The 20,001-nt window shown below is 44.1% G+C and overlaps 1 protein-coding gene across 2 annotated transcripts; it reads left to right on the top strand.

The window, feature by feature from the left end:
* Nucleotides 1–13,554: 13,554 nt before the first annotated feature.
* fgf8a (fibroblast growth factor 8a) lies at nucleotides 13,555–19,762 on the top strand. 2 transcript variants are annotated; one of them, XM_020047112.3, is made up of 5 exons: nucleotides 13,555–14,427; nucleotides 14,520–14,556; nucleotides 15,641–15,788; nucleotides 17,283–17,389; nucleotides 18,593–19,762. In XM_020047112.3, the coding sequence occupies exons 1-5, from the start codon at nucleotides 14,396–14,398 to the stop codon at nucleotides 18,875–18,877; spliced, it is 609 nt and encodes a 202-aa protein (XP_019902671.1). In that variant the 5' UTR covers nucleotides 13,555–14,395; the 3' UTR covers nucleotides 18,878–19,762. The 2 variants fall into 2 exon arrangements, with proteins under 2 accessions (XP_019902671.1, XP_010864772.1); XM_010866470.4 differs by having other exon boundaries at nucleotides 13,556–14,427; nucleotides 15,608–15,788; nucleotides 18,593–19,761.
* The last annotated feature ends 239 nt before the right edge of the window (nucleotides 19,763–20,001 follow it).

The following is a 20,001-nucleotide window of genomic DNA, read 5'->3' as shown; positions in this document are numbered from 1 at the left end:
CTCAAAGTCCCTTAATGAACATTTACATACTTTCAACATTATCTCCCTTGACGGGTGATTGACTAGTTGGTGAAAAAGCTAAGGGTTACAAATTATTTATTTTTTTGAAACTAAGGGTCAAACATTGGCTAGTCTTGGTATATAGGGCTTTAAATAAAAACTTTCAAACTACCTAAACGCCCAAATAAATGGGAAAATCAGTAGTTATTAAATGCATACTCATGACTGGTTAGTCTTAGGGATACTGCGACTTTTGTCTACAATGCACCTTACTCGCAGATTGTTTTACAGAACAAGATTGAGTGATGTACCTTCGTGCCATTCAGGTCATTCAAATGCCTGATAAGTGACCTTTTTTGTTGATCATTGTGAATGTTTTTGTAATTGTTTTAATATTAATATGTTTCTTTTTATTTGTTTCTTCGTATTTACAGGCTCAGCTGTAAAAGAAACCTATTTCTCAGTCTGACTCGCTGTTTGTAATAAATAATGGTAAATGTGATTATGATGCAACACACCTGATTAACCAGAAACACTTGATAAAAGCCCACTGTCCCAATATGTTTGGTGCCCTGAAATAGGAGGACATCGTATTAAAACATTTTCTTTTTTTTTTATCCAACTTTATGGTGTATTAAGCCCAGAAAATGCCACAATGTCCCAATACTTATGGAACGTGCTGTATATGTATTTTTCAGTCATGACCATGATACAGGAAATATTGAAACTAATGTTTGCCAAACAAAATCCATGCTGAACCATTAAGTCTAGCTCAGAAGATAATTATTACTTATACTGTTCTCCCTTTTTCATCACTATCTGTCCAGCACATCCACAATGTAACAGTCCCATTAACTCCAACGACATTCATGTTATCGGTCCAGTGTCCATTCACTCTTTCATTAGCTCTGCCCGCAACACCCACCTTGGACAGCCTGTGCCCCCTTCTCTGTAGCGAAGGTGTAGGTACTCAGGGTTTAGAGGTCATGAAGTTTAACTCAAGAAGTAAGAAGTTGGCCTGACCTGTCTGTCTCTTTGTGGCTTTCTGTCTGTCTACCGCTTTCCCTGTGTCTCTGTCTCTTTCCCTCCTCTCATTGTGTCAGAGCTGTGACTCTTCCATTTGTAAACATGGTGGCAGGTAACTGCTGAATCTTGCACTTCTGTGCTACCGGGTGTTACAGCCTGGGACTCTCCTGTTTACCACGGCTTTGTGACACACACGGACACACACTCTCATACAACACACACACTAGGGTTGGGAATCAGAGACTTATTCTCTGGGGCCATGGCGAGCTTGTTTTTAGTGCTAATCATACAGCCCTGCCCAAGGGCCACAGACAGCACTACTGATGCTAATTTGGGGCCCAATAAGCATCCCTGGCTGGTTTCAGGGTTTTAGGGAGCGGAACTGGTTTCTCTCGGTGCTCTTGCATGCTGACATGTTTATTCCCGGAGATCATTAAAGCCCTAAGATGTTGATTGGCCCCTTTCAGATTTTGATGTGTATTTGTCAAGGCGTTTCCACCTGTTGGCTTTGATGTTAGTGAGCAGGGTTCATTTCTGTTAGGTCTGCCTCAGCTCTATCTCACTGGTTATTAGATTAGATTCAACTTTATTGTCTTTGAACAGTACAAGTACAGTAAAACGATATGCCGGTGAGGGATGTGAATGTAAGAGGAACCATGCAGTGTTCCTGGAATTAAGCAGTAGCTATTAAGTCTGCTGCACTAAAGTATTTATTGTAAAGGTAGCAATTATTGTTCAAATGAAGAGCTTTCAGCTATTCTAATGGACCTGTACCAGTGTTCCCACAGTCAGTCAGTTTGTCTCCCTGCCTCAGACACGCTGTGCCCAGCCAGACACTAGATGGCACCACAGACACACTCATGTAAACCTACTGCAGGACCCTGGGAGTTACAGGGCCAAAGGTCAGCTATGAAAACTCCTGGACCTTTTGGAGAAACTCAGCTTGAATGCGATACTTCGGTCAGTACCCCACCCCTCATCCTTGAATGAACAAACGACTAGAGTTTCCAGTCAATAAAGAGATACCATTGATGCATTAAAGACTTGTCAGTATGCACAGAATGTTGGTCCGCCGCCAACCTCTCCCTGTTGTTCCTGCCTCACTTGATGAGATCACAGCATTATTAGTCTGTGAGGTCATGACAGATCAGGCCAGCTCTCTGCCATTCACTCACCTCTTACTTTGTTCATTTACAAGGGCAAAAAAACAATGCGCCAATACACAGCCGGCTGCAATACGCAAGGTGCCCGTGTCTGTGGCTCGTCTTGTCTTTTCTTCCACTCAATAGGGAGTTTACCTTGAAACCTATTTGAAGTCATTGTGCCTCCATTTCTCTTTGTGTACTGGACCTAATCTCAACGAGTGGTGACGGTTCACAACTACCTGTAATGGCGGAGTCCCACAGTCAAAGGGATATGGGTGTCTGCTCCTATAAATGACAATGCACGCCGTTTCCCAGTTTGCATTGTGACCGTGGAATCCAGCAGTGGGAGAGGGGTTCTGGGAAGGCTCTTTACGGCTCTAAAGAGAGACACACACAAAAGAGGCTGCAGTCGAGCCGGGTTAACCCGTGACAGGAGCAGGACGTAAAGTGTGGTCAGAGGTTTGACCGTCCGGGGTTAACCGTGTAGGGTGAACTTAGAACCTGTCATTTTAAAACGTGGTAAGACTTTTGACCGTGCATAGTTAATTGAACGGGGGCGTGGGGGGGTTGAGTGTGGTTCACCAGGTGCTATTAGGGTTTTGTTAGTTGTGCTGTGGGTCAGTGTTGAGACCATGCAGAGTTAACCCGTGGTGGAGGAGGTGTGCTCATTGCTTTTATGGTCAAGCTGCGGTACACAGCTTGCTCTTGAAAGTCTGTATAGTACTCTCTTTTGTTTTTCCTGAACAGTCCGAACGAACCAACTGTTTTTCCACATCATATGGTACAGAATACATTATGTCAGACGCTAAATGTAGCAGGTGCAAACTTCCCCACGCGTGAAAATGTTTAGTACACAGACTTTGTTTTAATCTTTGTCTTAAAAGAAGAACTCTTATTTTCTGTCTTTCAATAAACAAATCCGGTACTCGACACCTCAAAAAAAAGAGTTGACTGTGTGACAGGAACGATATGAGAGCTGAAAGACTCTAAAGAGGAGGATTTAGTTATCTTCCCTCCACGGTGTGTGTTGTCGTCCAGCTCTCCATCCTAACCAATGTTTTTCACTCCCGGACAGCCAAAGACATCTCATCACAATTTGTCCAAATCACCCTGTAGGTCAACCTGTTGTTTTCTGTGGCTTGAAAACAACCCAAACTATGGTAATTACAGCAGTGCGACAGTGACTATCACACAGTCATAATATGGTATTGGCTACCGAGCCTTGGCAGGAGGCACGAGGATGAATGAAGGGAAGAGGAGAGAGAGAGCCCAGCTATCCCACAGTGAACACACCCACAGGGCCTGCTATTGCTCATCGGGCCCGAGACAAACAGAGCTTCACCTCAACACGCGCGCAAACGACACGCGCACGCAGGCGACACGCGACACAGACAAATGTCCAAATCCTTCTTCTACGCACATGTTAATGTAACAGCTGATGGACGTTTGCCCACTGATAGGCCTTCCAGCATCCCAAGGACCCTACCATCAAAAGGGCTCAATCAGTCTGTTATGTCGGGTGAAATCACGACACACTGTCACACTGGGGTGTGTTTCTTTCAGACCATTTCCCTTAGGGCCCCTCAATCTCCCTCTGAGTGATGCCTGTGTTTGTGTGTGTGGGTGTGTGTGCGTGCGTGTGTGTGGACATTGACGGAGTTGCGGGCTGTCTTTGTGTGTGGACAGGACAGTGTGTGAGTGGTTCCTGTCGTGGCCTGGTTAGAAGCAGCCTCAGAGCAGGGCTTTGCTCCCAACAGGGGGCTTTTCAGTCTTCTATTTATGAGCTCTACTTTACATATTCATTCTGCTACTGTTAAACAAAGGCCACAAAGAATGTATTGGGACAGGGGTGGTTTGTGGATGTGTGCATCCTTAACCCTTGCTCTGACAACAAGAGGATGATGCCTCATCTATAAGACTACAGCTTGTCTCTTCTAAAATGTCTAGCAAGACCAAATGATTGCGGTGGCAGATCTATGGTTCGTTCCCTCCTAACCGGCCCAAGTCGGGGCTGGGAGAGAAAGAGACAGCTGGGCAGATAGCAAGGCAGTGGTTGTCACGGTGAAGGTGTTTGATTGACGGATCGGGGGGTTGATTGATAAGGACTCCCCTGCTATTCCAGCGACAGCTCCTGTCAGAGAGACAGCATGTCCCACATCAAATGTATCAACTGGTCCTCTCAACATCCCTCCCACTCAACTGCCAACCCCCAAGCCTACTCTATCACGGGGGCCTCTGGAGTAACACCACACTGATGGGTTTCTGAAGACTTGGACAGAGATAATCGTTTTCTTCAAAATAACTTCACTGTTTCTGTGTAGACATTTAAGTAAACCTTGTCTAAAGTGTTTTACGTTGACAGAAAGTCATTGTACCTTATGGATGAGAATGACATGTATTTATCAGTAGTACACATGGCGGTTGGAAGAGGGCGGCGTGACGGCTTAGAGTAATACCTTTTTATTGTCCAATACGACCCTATTGACATGAAGCGCTGGATTTCATGTGAGGTCGCAGCGGGGCAAGTGTCAGACAAAGCTTCTCATTGACCCTGGTGGCTATTTCAGGTCTCTGATAACAGGAAGGAGTTACAGGTTTTTTGAGAATGAGGTCGGGGCGGGGGGGGGGGGGGGGGGGGGTTGGGGGGGGGTGGGGGGGCTAGTATGTAGGGTGGCCCATTACTCCCCATAAACCACTGGAAGACCGTTTTCCTGCCCAACTCACTGGCAGACACTGTCGTTAGCGGCTGAAACAGTTGAATGTCAGTGGACCACCTGTGTTGGAAAGGTAGGTGTACCGCACAGGCCTTGTTGCCCGTGTGTCGGGGGGGAGATGGGCCCTGCATGCGTGTCTCTCGCCGGACAGTTAGGGTCTTGGTCTTTGGGTCCAGGGGTTATCAGGGTCCCAGATATGAGGGTCCCTCTGTCAGCACCGAGGGGTGACGGCCACACCGACAGACCCGGCAGGGAGCCCAGAGATAACGCACCTGATTGACGCCTGAGAGGAGAAAACAGAGGGCGCTGCCGGTGGAATGTGCGCTCTGTCGTTTCTCTTCCACCCTCCTCACCCCCAGCCCCCCCCCCCCCCCCCCACCCACCCCGGCCACAAAACATTCCTCAATGGTCCGCTGCAGCTCTAAATACGGCCTGTTTACCTAATTAGGTATATGCAACAAAGACGGAAAGAAATTCTACACATTATTCACAATATCCATCCCTTTTGCTTGTTCCCTGTGTGGCGGTAGTAGGATGAAATCAGCCTCACTACGTTGTTGTAGTTTTCTAAAAAGTAAAGTCTGCCCCCCACAAAAAAACACACGATTACCCCCTAATTGCCCGGAACATTCTTTTGAGGATGACAACGATGACACGACAGCTCATAGTAAATGATGTGGTAGGAGTGCTATATCCTGGTGTGTTGGTGCTATATCCTGTCAGCAGGACTCCAGCGTTATGGACATACATTTGTATGCAGTATAACAACTGTCCGACAATGAGCAATCAGCAACATAACTGTGAAACTATTGATTTGTGTGTCGTCCCCATTGGGGAGAATGTATGCCGTTTTGGCTTGTTGGAGAAATTAGGCTAATAAGAAGATAATGGGTGCTACATGAAATGGACAAATTATGCAGGTTTGCAGGTATTAGGTCAAACATTGCCATTTTGAATTAATCCATCATTATGAATGTTACACCCTCTGTTATAGATGTAACAGAGTCAGATAGACATTCAAATGTGTCCGATTTCTCTATATTTTCTTTAATTAGGCAATACAGTACATACGTGATGCTTTTATTTGAACAAAAATCCCTCCAAGAATATTCACAGACTCATGATTAACACTCTCATTCTTTAGATTTCGGGCATATATTTGTAAAATATTTTTGACTGAAGTACATAATTTTCAGGAAATGAACCACTACTTTAGTAAAAGTCTAAAGAATACCTCCCAAAATCACCATAAATGTGATGAATCCATAAGTATCTGGAGCTAAGAAATGGTACCGTATTACCCTTCACATCCACAGCCATTCTGGGTGTTACGTATGTCATATGGACAACACTAACAAAAGGATTCTGACAAAGAAAGAAACCTATACTAAATCATGGAAAACCTTCATGAGACTAGGCTTTACAGACTTCTTCTGATTCTATGATCCCATGTAAGAAGTTGTCCAAAAATAAGTGGATGATGGATTGCTTGCCCTATTCACCCTCCAGTCTTTACAAGACCAGAACACAGCAACCAAATCTTAAAACACTTTTATTTAGTCTGTATTGCTTCCTTAACATCTCATCATAATTAATAAGCCAGCCCAACCTTAACCCTAAGCTATGTGTTGACCTTCGCTTAGAGTTGCCAACAGCAAGGGTGTTTTACATGGTTAGGATCAGTCCTGGATTCAAGTTTCGTGGGAAATTACATTCATGACATAAATGTTAGGAAGGTTTCAGGTTCGGAGTCATCCCGAACGCCCCTGGCTTCAACAGAATCGCAGTGGTGTGTGTGTGTGTTCTAGTTTTCTAGTGACCTACAGGGTTTAATGATGTGGTTTGAGTTTTGTACCTGACCCACAACCCAACCACTTTTGAGACCCTGAACCCCACTGACCCATCTCCCCCTTAGCCCCTCCTCCCACCTCACAGGGTCACACTGGCCTCCATAGGTTGGAGGTCAGACCCTGGGGGCATATAGGCGTGCGGCCTGCCGGGTGGCATCTGTGATTATTTCCCCAGGTTGCCTATGGAAGGTAACAGCACGTTGCCTGGACAACGCCACAAAACCTGTCTTTTACAGTGGCAGGGACACTGGAAGAATGAAGGGAAAAGGGCCTGACAGTACGCTTCTGGGAGGGGGGGGGTGTCCGTCCACGTCTGTGTTCGATTGCACAGCATGTGAGAATGTGTCCGCATGTCCCCAGCCCGGGCCTCCGTAAAGACCAGCACAGCTTAGTTCGCGGTAGCACAGAAGCAGTCTCTGCATGGGAAGCTCTCAAGCAGCCGTTATGTCACCGCTATTGAAGCCCCAATGTACGCCTTATGGCTGCTCAGTGCAGGTTCATGGAGAGGGTGACTTTGTGGGCTACAGGCTGTGTGGTTCCAGAGTGCCTAAGTCCCAGCGGCCCTAACCTGGAGTCATGCAGCGCATGGTAAAGACATCAGGCCCTTCGCTTTGAAGGGGACCAGTGAAACACAACAGCCTCTCAACACGCTGCGTCTCTCTTTTCAACTAACCCTTTCCCTCCAAATTCCTGCAAGACCCTGCTCCCCTCTGCTTTTTCAATTTATCCCCTCGCTCGCTGCGCCGCTCGTTCGCAGGTTCCTCTTTCCCTCCCTTTCTCCCTTTTACTGTGCTCTCAGTCACTCAGTCACTCTTCTTAGACCCCCTTCCTTACTCGCTTATTGTCCTCCCTCCCTCACACTCCTCCTTTGCTCCTCTGGTTGTTTCCGTGAGTGCACAGACAGGTCATAAGGTACAGTATCCTCAGAGGTCTCTTGAAAGTGGATATGGTGCTAGCGTTCTGTCGGGGCCGCTGACCGTCCCAAACCCTTGGTAGCGATGTGTCCTGCGCCAGTCACACCGTAAAGCATAGGTAGAGAACAGGCAACTCGTTGACCATTCAGAGCCCCACACCATTGGTCTCAATCAGTTACGACCTTTGTTTCCTTAAATGCCGCCCCTTGGATGTGACTTTGCGCACTGGATGTGACATAGGAGTGGAAGAAGGAGTGAAAATGCAACCATACCAATTGGCAACCACTTCGTTCCATTAGTTGTACATCAAAGACTGTCCACATGGTCTTTAGTGGGTGACATTGGGGTCCCTCTGTGACATTTGGGGATCCTGCCGTAGAGGAATGCAGCGTATCCAGGGTCTGTCAGATAAGTCACACATGCTACTCTACTCAGCTCCCTACCGCCCATATGGTGCTGTCCTGGCCTCCCAGGAATGTGAACACCAGCGCTGACCTCAGACCAGTTAGGGAAACTCTCTAATGTCATTGTCATTGGGATCCTCCCTCCGCACTGTGAATTAATCTCTGACGGGCTGTCTCTGGCCATCCAGGGGAAGGTGGGATCCAACGTGTTATCAGGAACTGCTGTGGAGTTTTGGAATTCAGTTTAGTCATTCATCGTGGTTTGCTTCCTGAACTGAATCGAGCTTCATCTCTGTACTGTCTTCATGGGTTTTCCTGAATCCAATAGTGAGAGAAAAAGGCATCTTTAATAACAGGGATCCAAAGTCAAATAAGGCATTGCCAGACAACAGATGAGACGAAATGAGAAGCGATGAGAGGGTTAGCAGGAGCGGGGAAGAGAGGATGTGATGTTGGGTGGAGTGGCCGGACTGGTTAGGAGTTGGCTGACACAACAGAGGAGAGTCCAAGTCCCTGAAGAACGTGGCATCCCCTCTCCTCCCTTCCTCCTCGCTTTCATCCAGCTTTCAGGCTTCTCCCTTTTCCTCTAGTGTTGGTTTGACCTGGCTCTGTTTGTGCAGACCACATCACTCCACAGACAGCCTGGAGAGGGAGAGGGAGCGTCGTGTTCATGTTTATTGTTTTGTTTAACTGTTAACAAGGTTACTTTGGGGATTTTTATGAAACAGCAGGACATCCCAACCATTTCAGAGACAGGTGCATGGAGAGAGGGAGAGAGAGAGAACAGAAGCTACATGACCTCATTTTCAATTCAGTATCTGAGAGGCCTCTTTATCTAAATAATCAGCAGATAAACTGAGACTACACACACTCCAGTTGAAAGGGGTTGAATAAGGACCAGTTTGTCTAGTGGGTGTTCTCTCTCTGCTGAACACTTTGTCGGACTTAATTTCGTTTGACATACATTACCCCCAACAGTGCATACAGGGTTTGCATGAAGTGTCGTGTGTCATTATAAAATATTAGTATTGAATTGAATTAAATATCAGAGGATATCTGCATTCTGTGTTTGTAGCTAGATTAATTTATGAGATTTCCAGTGGCTTCCACAGGTAGCTTTCTGTCACACTGCCATATGCAGCTTGTATATCATATACTTTGTATGAAGTTATAGATCATATATATATCGGGTCATATATCATATGTAGGTTTGAGACTTCTGAAGTATTGTTACTTTTTTGTGCTGTGTTGTGTTTCTGTGCGTGCACATGCATGTTTGCTTGGGCGTATTTTGGCAGAGTGAGAGATGGTCAACTTTTTTTGTTAACTTACAAAAACACCCACCTCACAGAGTCACCCCTGTTCAGTCATAAGTTGATATATCACATCCCCAGCCGGGCTGCAACATGGCCAGTTTGAATGGGCCACATCAGATGCAGATGTTAAACACTGGAATACTTCTCTTCCCACCTCACACTATAAGCCCATCAGGCCTCTGCTTCTCCATGCCTTAAAGCTTAAACCCACGCAGGTCTGTGCAACGTAATTTGCCAACTGGTGGGAACAATTTCCCACGCTTTTTTCCGTTCCACATAAAGGCCAGACTTTCTTGTCGCGTCTACCTCACTCCTCTCTCCGCTTCCTGTGGCATACTATTTGTTTTAATGTCCCGTCTCAGGCTCAGGGAATGAGCTAGGTGTGCGTGTCCGTGCATGCGCATCCATGTGTGTGCGTATGTGTCCGTGCGTGCGCATCTATGTGTGTGCGTATGTGTCCGTGCATGCGTGTCTATGTGTGTGCGTATGTGTCCGTGCATGCGTGTCTATGTGTGTGCGTATGTGTCCGTGCATGCGTGTCTATGTGTGTGCGTGTGTGTCAGCCAAGTCTGGTCCTTGCAGCGGGTCTCAGACATTCACTCGCTCAACCCCTTTAATTCTGAACAGCGGCAGGTTGCCAGGTATTTTACTGCCTCACAGCTGTCTGTGTGTCGCGCTCAGAGCAGCGCGGACGTCGTGAGCGGAGGAAAGATGTGAAAAGCAGCACGAAGACGAAGAGGGACCTGTGCTGACGCGCTGGGAACATGGCAACGATTGGAAGGCCTCCAAATCCATCACTCCCACGTCTCGCCACCAAAATGCAGACCTGACTGCGTGAAACATGCTAGAACACTAAACATTATGTTGTGACATGAAGTGGAACAGAATGCTCATGTTGCGCAAAATGCTGAAAGTGTGCAAAACATGCTAGACTCCAATGATAAGTGTGAAACAAATGGAGGACTAGATTTTTATTGCATGAAATGTGCCACAACTCAATGGGACAAGAGTGCTAGGGATAATACACGCATGAGCTGAATACTGCATGTACAACAGAACTACTAGGGGGCAGAACTATTGATAGGATTCTCCTGGAGTGTGACCTTGCATTGCTTGGGTCAGTCGAAGTATGGTGAGGGTTACATGGAGAGTCAGAGTGTAGTCTGTAATTGAGTTGGTTTGCAGGTCTGTGTGTGAAATTTGAAGTGTGCGTGAGTTGCGTGTAATCAGGGCTCAGAGGTCACCTTGGTCTGGTCCCTCCTACTGTACAGCTATAGTTCCACTTTAGCACCATAAAAGCTTTACCCTTTCAAAGAACATGGCTCCCACAAAGACTGAGAAAACAACACCAACAACAATGAGGGGAATATACCTTGCATCATAGAAATGGTCCAGCACACAGTTTGGCAAGCTGAGACTTAGCACCTCAGTAATTATTATGGTCTGTTGGCCTGTTTCATACTCATATACTCACATACATTTCTACTGGCATGACGACAGAGACTACTGAAAGAAAGGGCAGGATCCGCTCCCCATTCTATATGCTAAAACCATGGTGTTGCTGGAGTTCATATGGAATAGGTATTACTAGCATGTGTTCAATGAAAACACATATATCTGGGTGAACCCAACGGGGCTATGAAAGCACCTCTGGCTTTGAGAATGGGAATGGAGCTGCTGTCGGGGGCTCTCATAATAAGTAGATGCCAGGGAGGGACCTCTCCTTCTCTCTCCTCTCTCCAGATGGATAAACCGTTGAAAAGCACACCTAATGAGCAGGATGCCTGAGAATGTCACTTGGGCTGGATGACTGCTGGTTTTTAAGTAACTTCAGAGTAGGATACTTTTTACCAAAACTTTATTACTTGGACTCACTGTCACATTTATTACTTAGCTTAGCTAGTACAGTTCCATTGTTTTAGACATTTTATGTGGCACATAAATGAGTATGTCGGAGAGGTGGTTTCAGTGGAAGACACAGTTCATGGGTGGGAGGTTGGAGAGTTGGGGCTAGATAGAGTTAAGTGGCACACGCTTATAGAGATAAGTCTATTGAAAATGTGGCACATGCTACCTCGGAAGGTGGTGTCTCGAGCAATCGACCTCAGCAAGTTTACACAACCAAACAATCTTGCGTCTCTCGAGTATTGTCCTACATATCTCCGAAAATGATGCGTAATGTCAACAAGCTCACAGAGTTAGTAAAGGGGAGGTTGGAGAGATTGAGTTGGAATTAGTGGAGGGGACTTTGGAGAGATTGAGTTGGAATTAGTGGAGGGGAGGTTGGAGAGACTGAGTTAGCAGAGTGGTTAAAAGGAATATAGAAGTAGTGGGTGAGTGATTGAAGGTTTTTTTTGGTGAGAGAGAGTATAGTGGGAGAGAGAGAGATGGGTGGTGGGGGAGGGGTGGTGGAGAGGGACCCCCACAGGGCTGCTGATGGATGTGGGGCTCCCAGGGTTAAGGGGAGGGCAGGCAGGCCTTGTGCCGGGCCATAGAGTGGCAGCTACCTGCCGCTCCTCTCACGAACGAACACACACATTCACTCTCACACACACACAAACAGACTGAGAAACAAGTAGACAATGCTAATGGGAGGGTGGGAAGAAAACATAAATACAAACTAACTAGCAACGAGAGAAGCCTGACAGTTATAAGGAATATGCTAAACTACTCAAAGATTAGGTTCAGCGTGATGAAGTTGTCATCAAATGAGAGCTAGTCAGGTACATAGCTAGTAAGCCCTTAACATCACCTCTCTATACTCTTGCTGAGAATTATTTTGTGAGATTTAGGGAATACATTCTGCTTTCATTAAATAATTTGCCATTTTTATGTAGCAAAAAAGTAGACCAACATAGTGACCTCTGGTGGTTCAGATGAGCATAGTGACAAGGACTATTGATAGTGATTTGTCAATGACAGAATGCTGTGTGCATCCATTATAGCGTGTTTCAATAGCCTTCCATAAACATCAAAAATATTTTAAGCACTCACGTGTATGAGTTATGTGATTGAAAGTAGGATATGTTTTAGCCTGTACTATGTTTAAACAATTGTTGGTCTTTATTGGGTTGACAAATTACTAATCGAACAGATAGTAACCAACACACGACATATTAGACTCCAGGTTACCATGTAATATCAAATGCCATAATCTTGTTTTTATATGGGCTTTTACTGTTGGCTATACAAACTCTATACACCAAAATATGTGTAGCCACATCTTAATTTAAGAACTAAATTAATATTGCGGTTAGTCTGACCATTGCATGGCTGAAACCAACGTCAGGATCTGACCATCTGAAACGTATGTGTGTGCGCGGGACCACATAATTTAATTAATGGCAGGTCATTAATAAACCAGTGGGTCTTTCTGGTGAAGGACGTATTCAAAGTGTGTAGGTGGGGTCTGCATTCAAGAGGTTTCGCTTAACCCAGAGATTTATAGAGATTAATTAGAAGACGTGCCCACTTCTCATATGCCCATTCATGCACTCGAGGCGAGAATGGTCCCTATTTATCATAATTGTTTCTGATTTCTCTCATAATTAAGCCTAAGTATAATTTCGTTTAAGACGTCTATTGCATTCGGTACAGTGTGATTGAATAATCAATTGGAGAGGCTATTCAATGTTCTCGCAAATAGTTTCAGTTTTGAGATACAATACTTTAGTTTCTAGATTTGCAAATATATGTAACCTGGTATGATGATAAATCCTAGTTTGTTTAATAAAAAGCCCTAAAATCAGCACATTATGGGAACCATTGGGTGAGAAGCAGCGGTTTAAGTCGACTGCAAGAGATGAATGCTTCTCCCTTTTTCAAATGGAGGGTGTGTTTTAAAAACGTTAATCGCCTGTAATCCTGTTAATATGTCTCACACTCTTCTCCTGTAATACACAAGACGCAGCTCAAAAGTATGCACAGCTCTGTGACACGTCCCAGTTTCATCCTAAAAACGAAAAACAGGTCAAATGGCTAGTATGATTTCAAAATGCCGTGGTTTTTAAATTAATTTAAATTGTTTATAGTCCTTTGACACCTTTTTTAAAATAGACAGCTTTATATGATAAACTACTCAGAACGATCTATTTTTATGTCATTAATTAGTTCGGCTCTGAAGCGACATTGAGGGCTTAGTATAGAAGACTCCTCCTGCTTCTCCGCTAGTGTTGACTTTTCCTCAGGTGAAGATATATTTTAAATGCAGGGGGAGGGGGTCGCTTTTGTTCTGCAGAAAAAGTGGGCTTGTTCCTCGCAGATCGCCCTTCCATTTTAACCAGGGGTGTGAGTGCGAACAAGGGGTTGACATTGGAGCCTGCGATGGGAGTAGAGGGTAGACGGGAGAGTTGCCAGTCCTGCACTACGGATCAGTGAGGCAACATCACCGCTCTGAACGCACAGGACGCGCACGGTGTCCACCGCGGAGAAGACAGATATAATTTGTCTACAACAGGATAAGCTTGAAGGTAGCGACAGAGGATTCACTGAAGGAATTATAAAAAGACAAAAACTGCAGCTAATGAACTGTCATCGTCGTAGGCATTGGATGACTTTGTTTACCTTTGCATTCGTTATCCTTTTTATTAGGAAACTCGACTGCGCGTTTGCCAAAACTTAAATGCATCTCTCTTAAGTGCTCTTAAACGTTGCTTCTCGAGAGGGTCGTCTGACAGACAGACACTTGTCAATAATCATTCATCATTGTTATCAAGTATCACTGTCACAGTTTCACCTTTTACTGTCAAGGTTGTTGATCAGTCGTGAGCGTCAGCCTCGCCAAAATAGGCTATGGACCTTTATTTGACTTGAGAAATGTAGCATATTTTTTCCTTCAAATATTAGCCACGTCCCCTACCATCATTCATCGTTTTGGATTTTAATGAAGTCTTTGAAGAAAGAGGACTTAATCAGTTGGGACCGAAACCAGTGTTTCACACAGCTTATCTTTACCAAATAACCCCGACTTTCGAACACTGCAAGACCGGTGATTCTGCATATCGAAAGAACGATCAACATTATCAAAATGCGACGTCTCCCATCCCGATTGAGTTATCTGTGAGTATTTCCTGTGACTTAGTTATTCTGTAGGCTTGTGTTCCATTAATGTGCCCTTAATGTAAACTAACTCTATATTATTGTTTTTTCAGGTTCCTTCACTTCTTTGCATTCTGCTACTATGCTCAGGTATGTCTATGATTTTGTATGCTTTGAACTACTTTATGTATTTTATAAGGATAGACTAGGCTGTGTAAAATAATATAGGATTCTTGATTATGAGTTTAATTTAAATTATTTATTCATTTTAAATAATGTACAAACCGTTCAGTTTATCAGTGGATTAAAAAAAAAAAGAATAGGACTGTAGGCCCAAATGTTCTTGCAAGTAGGCTACATTTTTACGCCTCTTAAAATGTTGTAGAGCATCAATATAAATTGTTAAAATAATGGGTAGTTTGCTATGGTTAAACGCACAGTCATTGCAAGCATCGATGGAGAGAGGTGAGAGATCATATAATTTGTGATATAACAAAATATCAGATGGGTCGCACCGCGCAAGGGGCAGCGGGCGCACTGCATGCAGCCCGCGTCACAGCTTGGCAGGTATATTGCGAACATACTGCCCTCGAGCAGGATACGTGGGCACAGAAGGGCCATGGCATGGGGAAATGCCAGTCTGTTAAAAATGTCTTAGGGTTAATTATAACGGGCACATTTACCGTCATCATTCCTTTACAATCTTCCCATGACACGAGCGCATCGGCCTACGGCTTTATCAAAGAGACACTTTCAAGAAAGGCAGTCGTGTCCACTTTTTTAAATGTGAAGAAGATATAGAAAATAATGCATTATTTTTGTTTTAGACAAGTTTTACAGTATACTTACCTTATATACTCACCTACCGTGTACTACATCACCTTAACGCACAAGCTGTTGCAGCTTCCGCGCATTTTATTTAAATTAGGCCTAGTTTTATCTGTACAGTACTTATAAGGAACCCAATGACTTTGCATTGCACTATATAAACATCGTTTATTACAAGTTATATTGCGTTATTATGCTATTGCCTATAATGGCAAGCTGACTTACACTTAATACAATTGGAAAAATTCCTCCAAATTGGCTTCGGTTGGTTTATGAGCAATATTGATAGTATTGCTTAATAGCCTAAGATACTGTAATTACATTGAAGCCATAATTGCAAATACTGATTGTGATGACGTTCAATTTCTGACAGGTAACCAATCAGTCCCCGCCTAATTTCACGCAGCATGTAAGCGAGCAGAGCAAGGTGACGGACCGTGTGAGCCGCAGGTTAATTCGGACCTATCAGCTATACAGCCGAACCAGCGGGAAGCACGTGCAGGTTCTTCCCAACAAGAAGATCAACGCCATGGCAGAAGATGGAGACTTACACGGTATGTCCAATATCGTCGCTCTAAGGCGTTGTTTAAAATATGTCACAAGTTTGAAATTGATAATTCAAGTGTAATATTATTACAACTACAAGCGAACAAACCAAAAAAATAGGTAGGCCTATGTGATACAACAGGATTACAAAGGTGTAGGATATGCACCTTTTGGGCCAACAAATTATGACGTTGGTACAACAGCCTACTTACTATAAATGATACAGTGACTAAATGAAACAGAAACAGTTTTTCTGTCGTGGAATTTGACAGTTAATAACGACCACAGTACCAGCAGGTAGGCTATTGTTGAGAAGTGCTCGCAGACCGCCAAAAATGTAAAATGGATTGAAGATTGTGCTGTAGGTGATTCCCCAGAGAGACACAGGTCTGGAAGAGCTATTAGAAATCATCTTACCTCAACCTCCTGAACATTTCCTGCATAGCTTTCTCTCTTTCTTTACTCTGACCAGCTTTATAACCAAAATAGGCCCCCCGAATTTCCAACCATCCCGCATGCATGTCACGGACAGTTTCTCCTGGACAGTCAGGCAAAATGAATAATTGTCTTAGCAAATTCACAAAGAAACGCATTCAAAGTTGTAATTTTATTTCACCCCTTATCATTATTCCCGTTGCCTAAGTGTAAATTATTTTAATACATTTAATTTGGCGGAAATCTGAACCTTTGACTGTGTTTGTAGGCTGCTGTAATGTATGTCCTTTCTAATGTGGTTTATTGAAGTGTTTGTGGGATTTCGTGGTTTGCACAAGGTGTCTGATCACAGCCTTATATAAAACGGGTAACTCAAGGACCACTATGTGCATTGATCAGAGAAGGTTTAGCTTCTCTAATAAAACACATACAATAGAAGTAGCTAACATTTAGAAATGACCATTTACACCCTGGGTTTTTTACTGTATGTCTCCAAAATCTGATCCAGGAATGTGTGTGTCACTGTCATGATAACTCTTTATAAGTCTATGAAAAGTTCATTCATAATGTCTAGGTGGAAATCTTGTGCTTCTGTGGAAAGCTGCAGAAAAATATATAAATGCATTTTAGTTAAAAAGTAATATAATAAATGAATCATATCAATCAGTCATTGTGAGACTTACAGTAACTATATAAACACTATTATTATTATTTTCTGCAAACTTATATTGTTATTCTGTTTTTAAGTGATATTTGATAGAGATAAATGAGGTGCTTATGTATAAAATGATTACAGAATTTGAAGAAATAGTTGATAGTCCTGCCAAAAAGGTTTCTTTGGTTTTCAAAGAAGTGAAGTACACATGTTTTTATCATTCTGCAAGAATTTAAGCTTGCATAAATCCTCAGGAATGGTCCCCGCAAGTTGTGTGTGTGCGCGTGTGTGTGACAGAATTTGCTTAGTTAAAAATATCAACTCAATCAAGAAAACCAGTATGTACTATCAAAAGCTAACAGTACCGAAGCCCTAATCTCTGATTAATAATAAAAGTATTTTTTTTCCTCAGCTAAACTCGTCGTAGAGACAGACACGTTTGGAAGTCGTGTACGGATCAAAGGAGCGGAGACAGGCTTCTACATCTGTATGAACAAAAGAGGGAAACTGATCGGAAAGGTAAGAACAACCGCATTGGTTCTGCAAGTGCACTGACATTTCTAGATGTTCTAAGGCAGGGGTTCTGCCGTTTGATTATGCTACCTCTGCTCTGGGCCGCTCTAAGGCTGGTGGTTGTGTATGGCATCTTCGTGCAACAGTTCTCACCATTGATTGTGGCTGTGGTTCTTTTTGATGGTTCTCTGTGGCTCCGAAATTGCTCAGAGGTTCTGTAAAGCTCTAGAACAGTCTGTGCCGCTTCCAGGCTCTGATTGTGAGAGGGTTAGAGGCATTTTATGCAGTTAGATATCGACTCCTCTTGTATAGTGGGTTTTGGGTCCGAGGGTGTCTCTACTCCTCTCTCGCTGTGCTGGCTAATAAACAGGGCTGCCAGCTCTGTCCCCCCCTACAGAACGCTGCCAGGTGCACCATCTGCCCTGTGCTGCCTCTCTGCCATACTGGCCCAGCAACAGACTGTGGGTGGTGTGTGTGTGAGGTGTGTGTGTTCACGACAGCGTGTATGTTTGTGTAGGTTGCACTTGTTTTTTGGGATCCTTGGATGTAACATTTATTTTGAACAGCCCATTTTGACAAGCTAGGTTGAGCTTGTAGAGTAACGTTTGCACGGACGTAAGGCTCAAGGGGCTATCGGAGGACGCGGGGCTTAGATACTGCTCGTAGGCCAGAACGCCTCTTTAACTCTCACTCCAGAAGACAAGATCAACAGAAAGAGCATCCACCCTGTCAGACCATTTCAGAATAAGCAAATGGAATAAATACAAGTCAACCATGTATTTGATGGCACCAAGCAGGAAGCAGACTAGTTCCTTTCAGGATTTATTGGTCGATATTCAAGTCGAGGTTCCCTCCGGTTTGGTTCAGCCATGCAGTGGGCTGCTGAGGAAGTCCCCTCATGAAGCTGATAGAATGCTTGGACCACAGAGGCATTTCATCTGTGATGTCCAGCCTATGAGCGGTCCTGGGTACATCTCAGTCTTTACTGAGGGGGAGAGTCATTGCTTAACTGTCATCCCCTCTCTGATCTGGCCTTTAATGACAGTAGCATATGTGTGCAGGGAGGGATGCAAACACACACGTGTGCGTGTGTGTGTGTGTGTGTGTGTGCAGGGACATATTTGGTTCAGGCTTGGCATCTGATGTTTCCCATCCATGAATATAAAGGGATTCTCTTACCAACCCGGCGTGTGCATTTCTCTTTCACAGAAAAATGGGCAAGGCCGTGACTGCATCTTCTCAGAGATCGTCCTGGAGAATAACTACACAGCGCTTCGGAACGCACGTTACGAGGGCTGGTACATGGCGTTCACCAGGCGCGGACGTCCCCGGAAAGGCTCGCGCACACGGCAGCACCAACGGGAGGTCCACTTTATGAAACGTCTGCCCCGGGGATCCCATCCCACCCACCCAGTCCCTCATCGGCCGTTTGATTTCGTCCACTACCCCTTCAGCCCCAGGACTAAACGCACACGCTACTCAGCCGAACGCTGAGGAGGACAGATGGACAGAGGACAAAACCACTGACTGACTGAGTGAACCAGGAACTGACTCCTCTGTCAAAATCCTCCAGGGACATTTTTCTACTGAACTTTCCTAACCCTAACATGTAGTTTTTCGTATGTTTTCATAAAGTATTTTTTTTGTTTGTGTGAAAACAAAAACAAATAAGAAATCTATTTTTGTACTCAAGACATTTAGTACTGACATGTAAAGTTGTTTTTAGATGCACATAACTCATCATCAGACATTTGGGTGCTGACGTTTTAGTAGAGCGTGGACTTTTTATCGTCTCTCGACTCTGAGTTGTATTTTGCTTTGTTTTGACGGTTCAGAGTCATTCAGACTCACACTTGCTGCTCTAAAAGACTTGAAGGGCCCTGATCGAAGCACTGTCAGAGAATGCTGCATTCAGAGACACATACAGTATGTGCTCACAGCACCACTGCTTTGTTCAAGAGCGCTGCGTTTAGTAACATTGTGTTCATTAGTACATACAGGTACAGCACCTCTCCCGAACGCTTTGGCGTGACCTCGCTACTTCTGGAATTCTAACAAACAAATACAGATAAAGCTAACAGAGCTTTAAGCACACACAATGGAAAATGTGGCAGCTACATTGAATCACAGGTTACCTGCTATGGTTCTATCTGTAAATTAGAGAGGTTAAAATGCATTGAAATGTTATGAACCCCCATTGGTTTTGTTTTGTTGCCCTTTTTATGTTTTTATGCATATATGAATATATTTTTATTTGAGGATGTGTACAAATAATTTTAATGATGGAATATTTATTTAAAATGTGTAATAAATGTACATTAGAATACTGATATTAAACTCGTATTTGGCTCTTCTACGGCTTGAGAAGTGGGAATATCATAGGGCACAGCGAAGGGGGTTCACTTCATTATGCATGCACACACATACGTGTACACATACATACACACACCCACACAGGTTTCTAAACAAGCCATAATGTCTTCAGATGGGTGGTATATTTACGGTATATTTAAACAATAAGGCATGAAATACCATATCTAAAATATCATATTGTTCTTCGGCAAGACATGCCTGGTACATCATCTACGTTTTTAAAAGAAGCTTTTTTGTCATACCCA

This window comes from Esox lucius, chromosome 6 (genome assembly GCF_011004845.1).
Source record: "Esox lucius isolate fEsoLuc1 chromosome 6, fEsoLuc1.pri, whole genome shotgun sequence".
Classification (NCBI taxonomy): Eukaryota; Metazoa; Chordata; class Actinopteri; order Esociformes; family Esocidae; genus Esox; species Esox lucius.
Note: the sequence above shows the minus strand (reverse complement) of the source record. Positions and strands in the feature narration are given on the sequence as shown.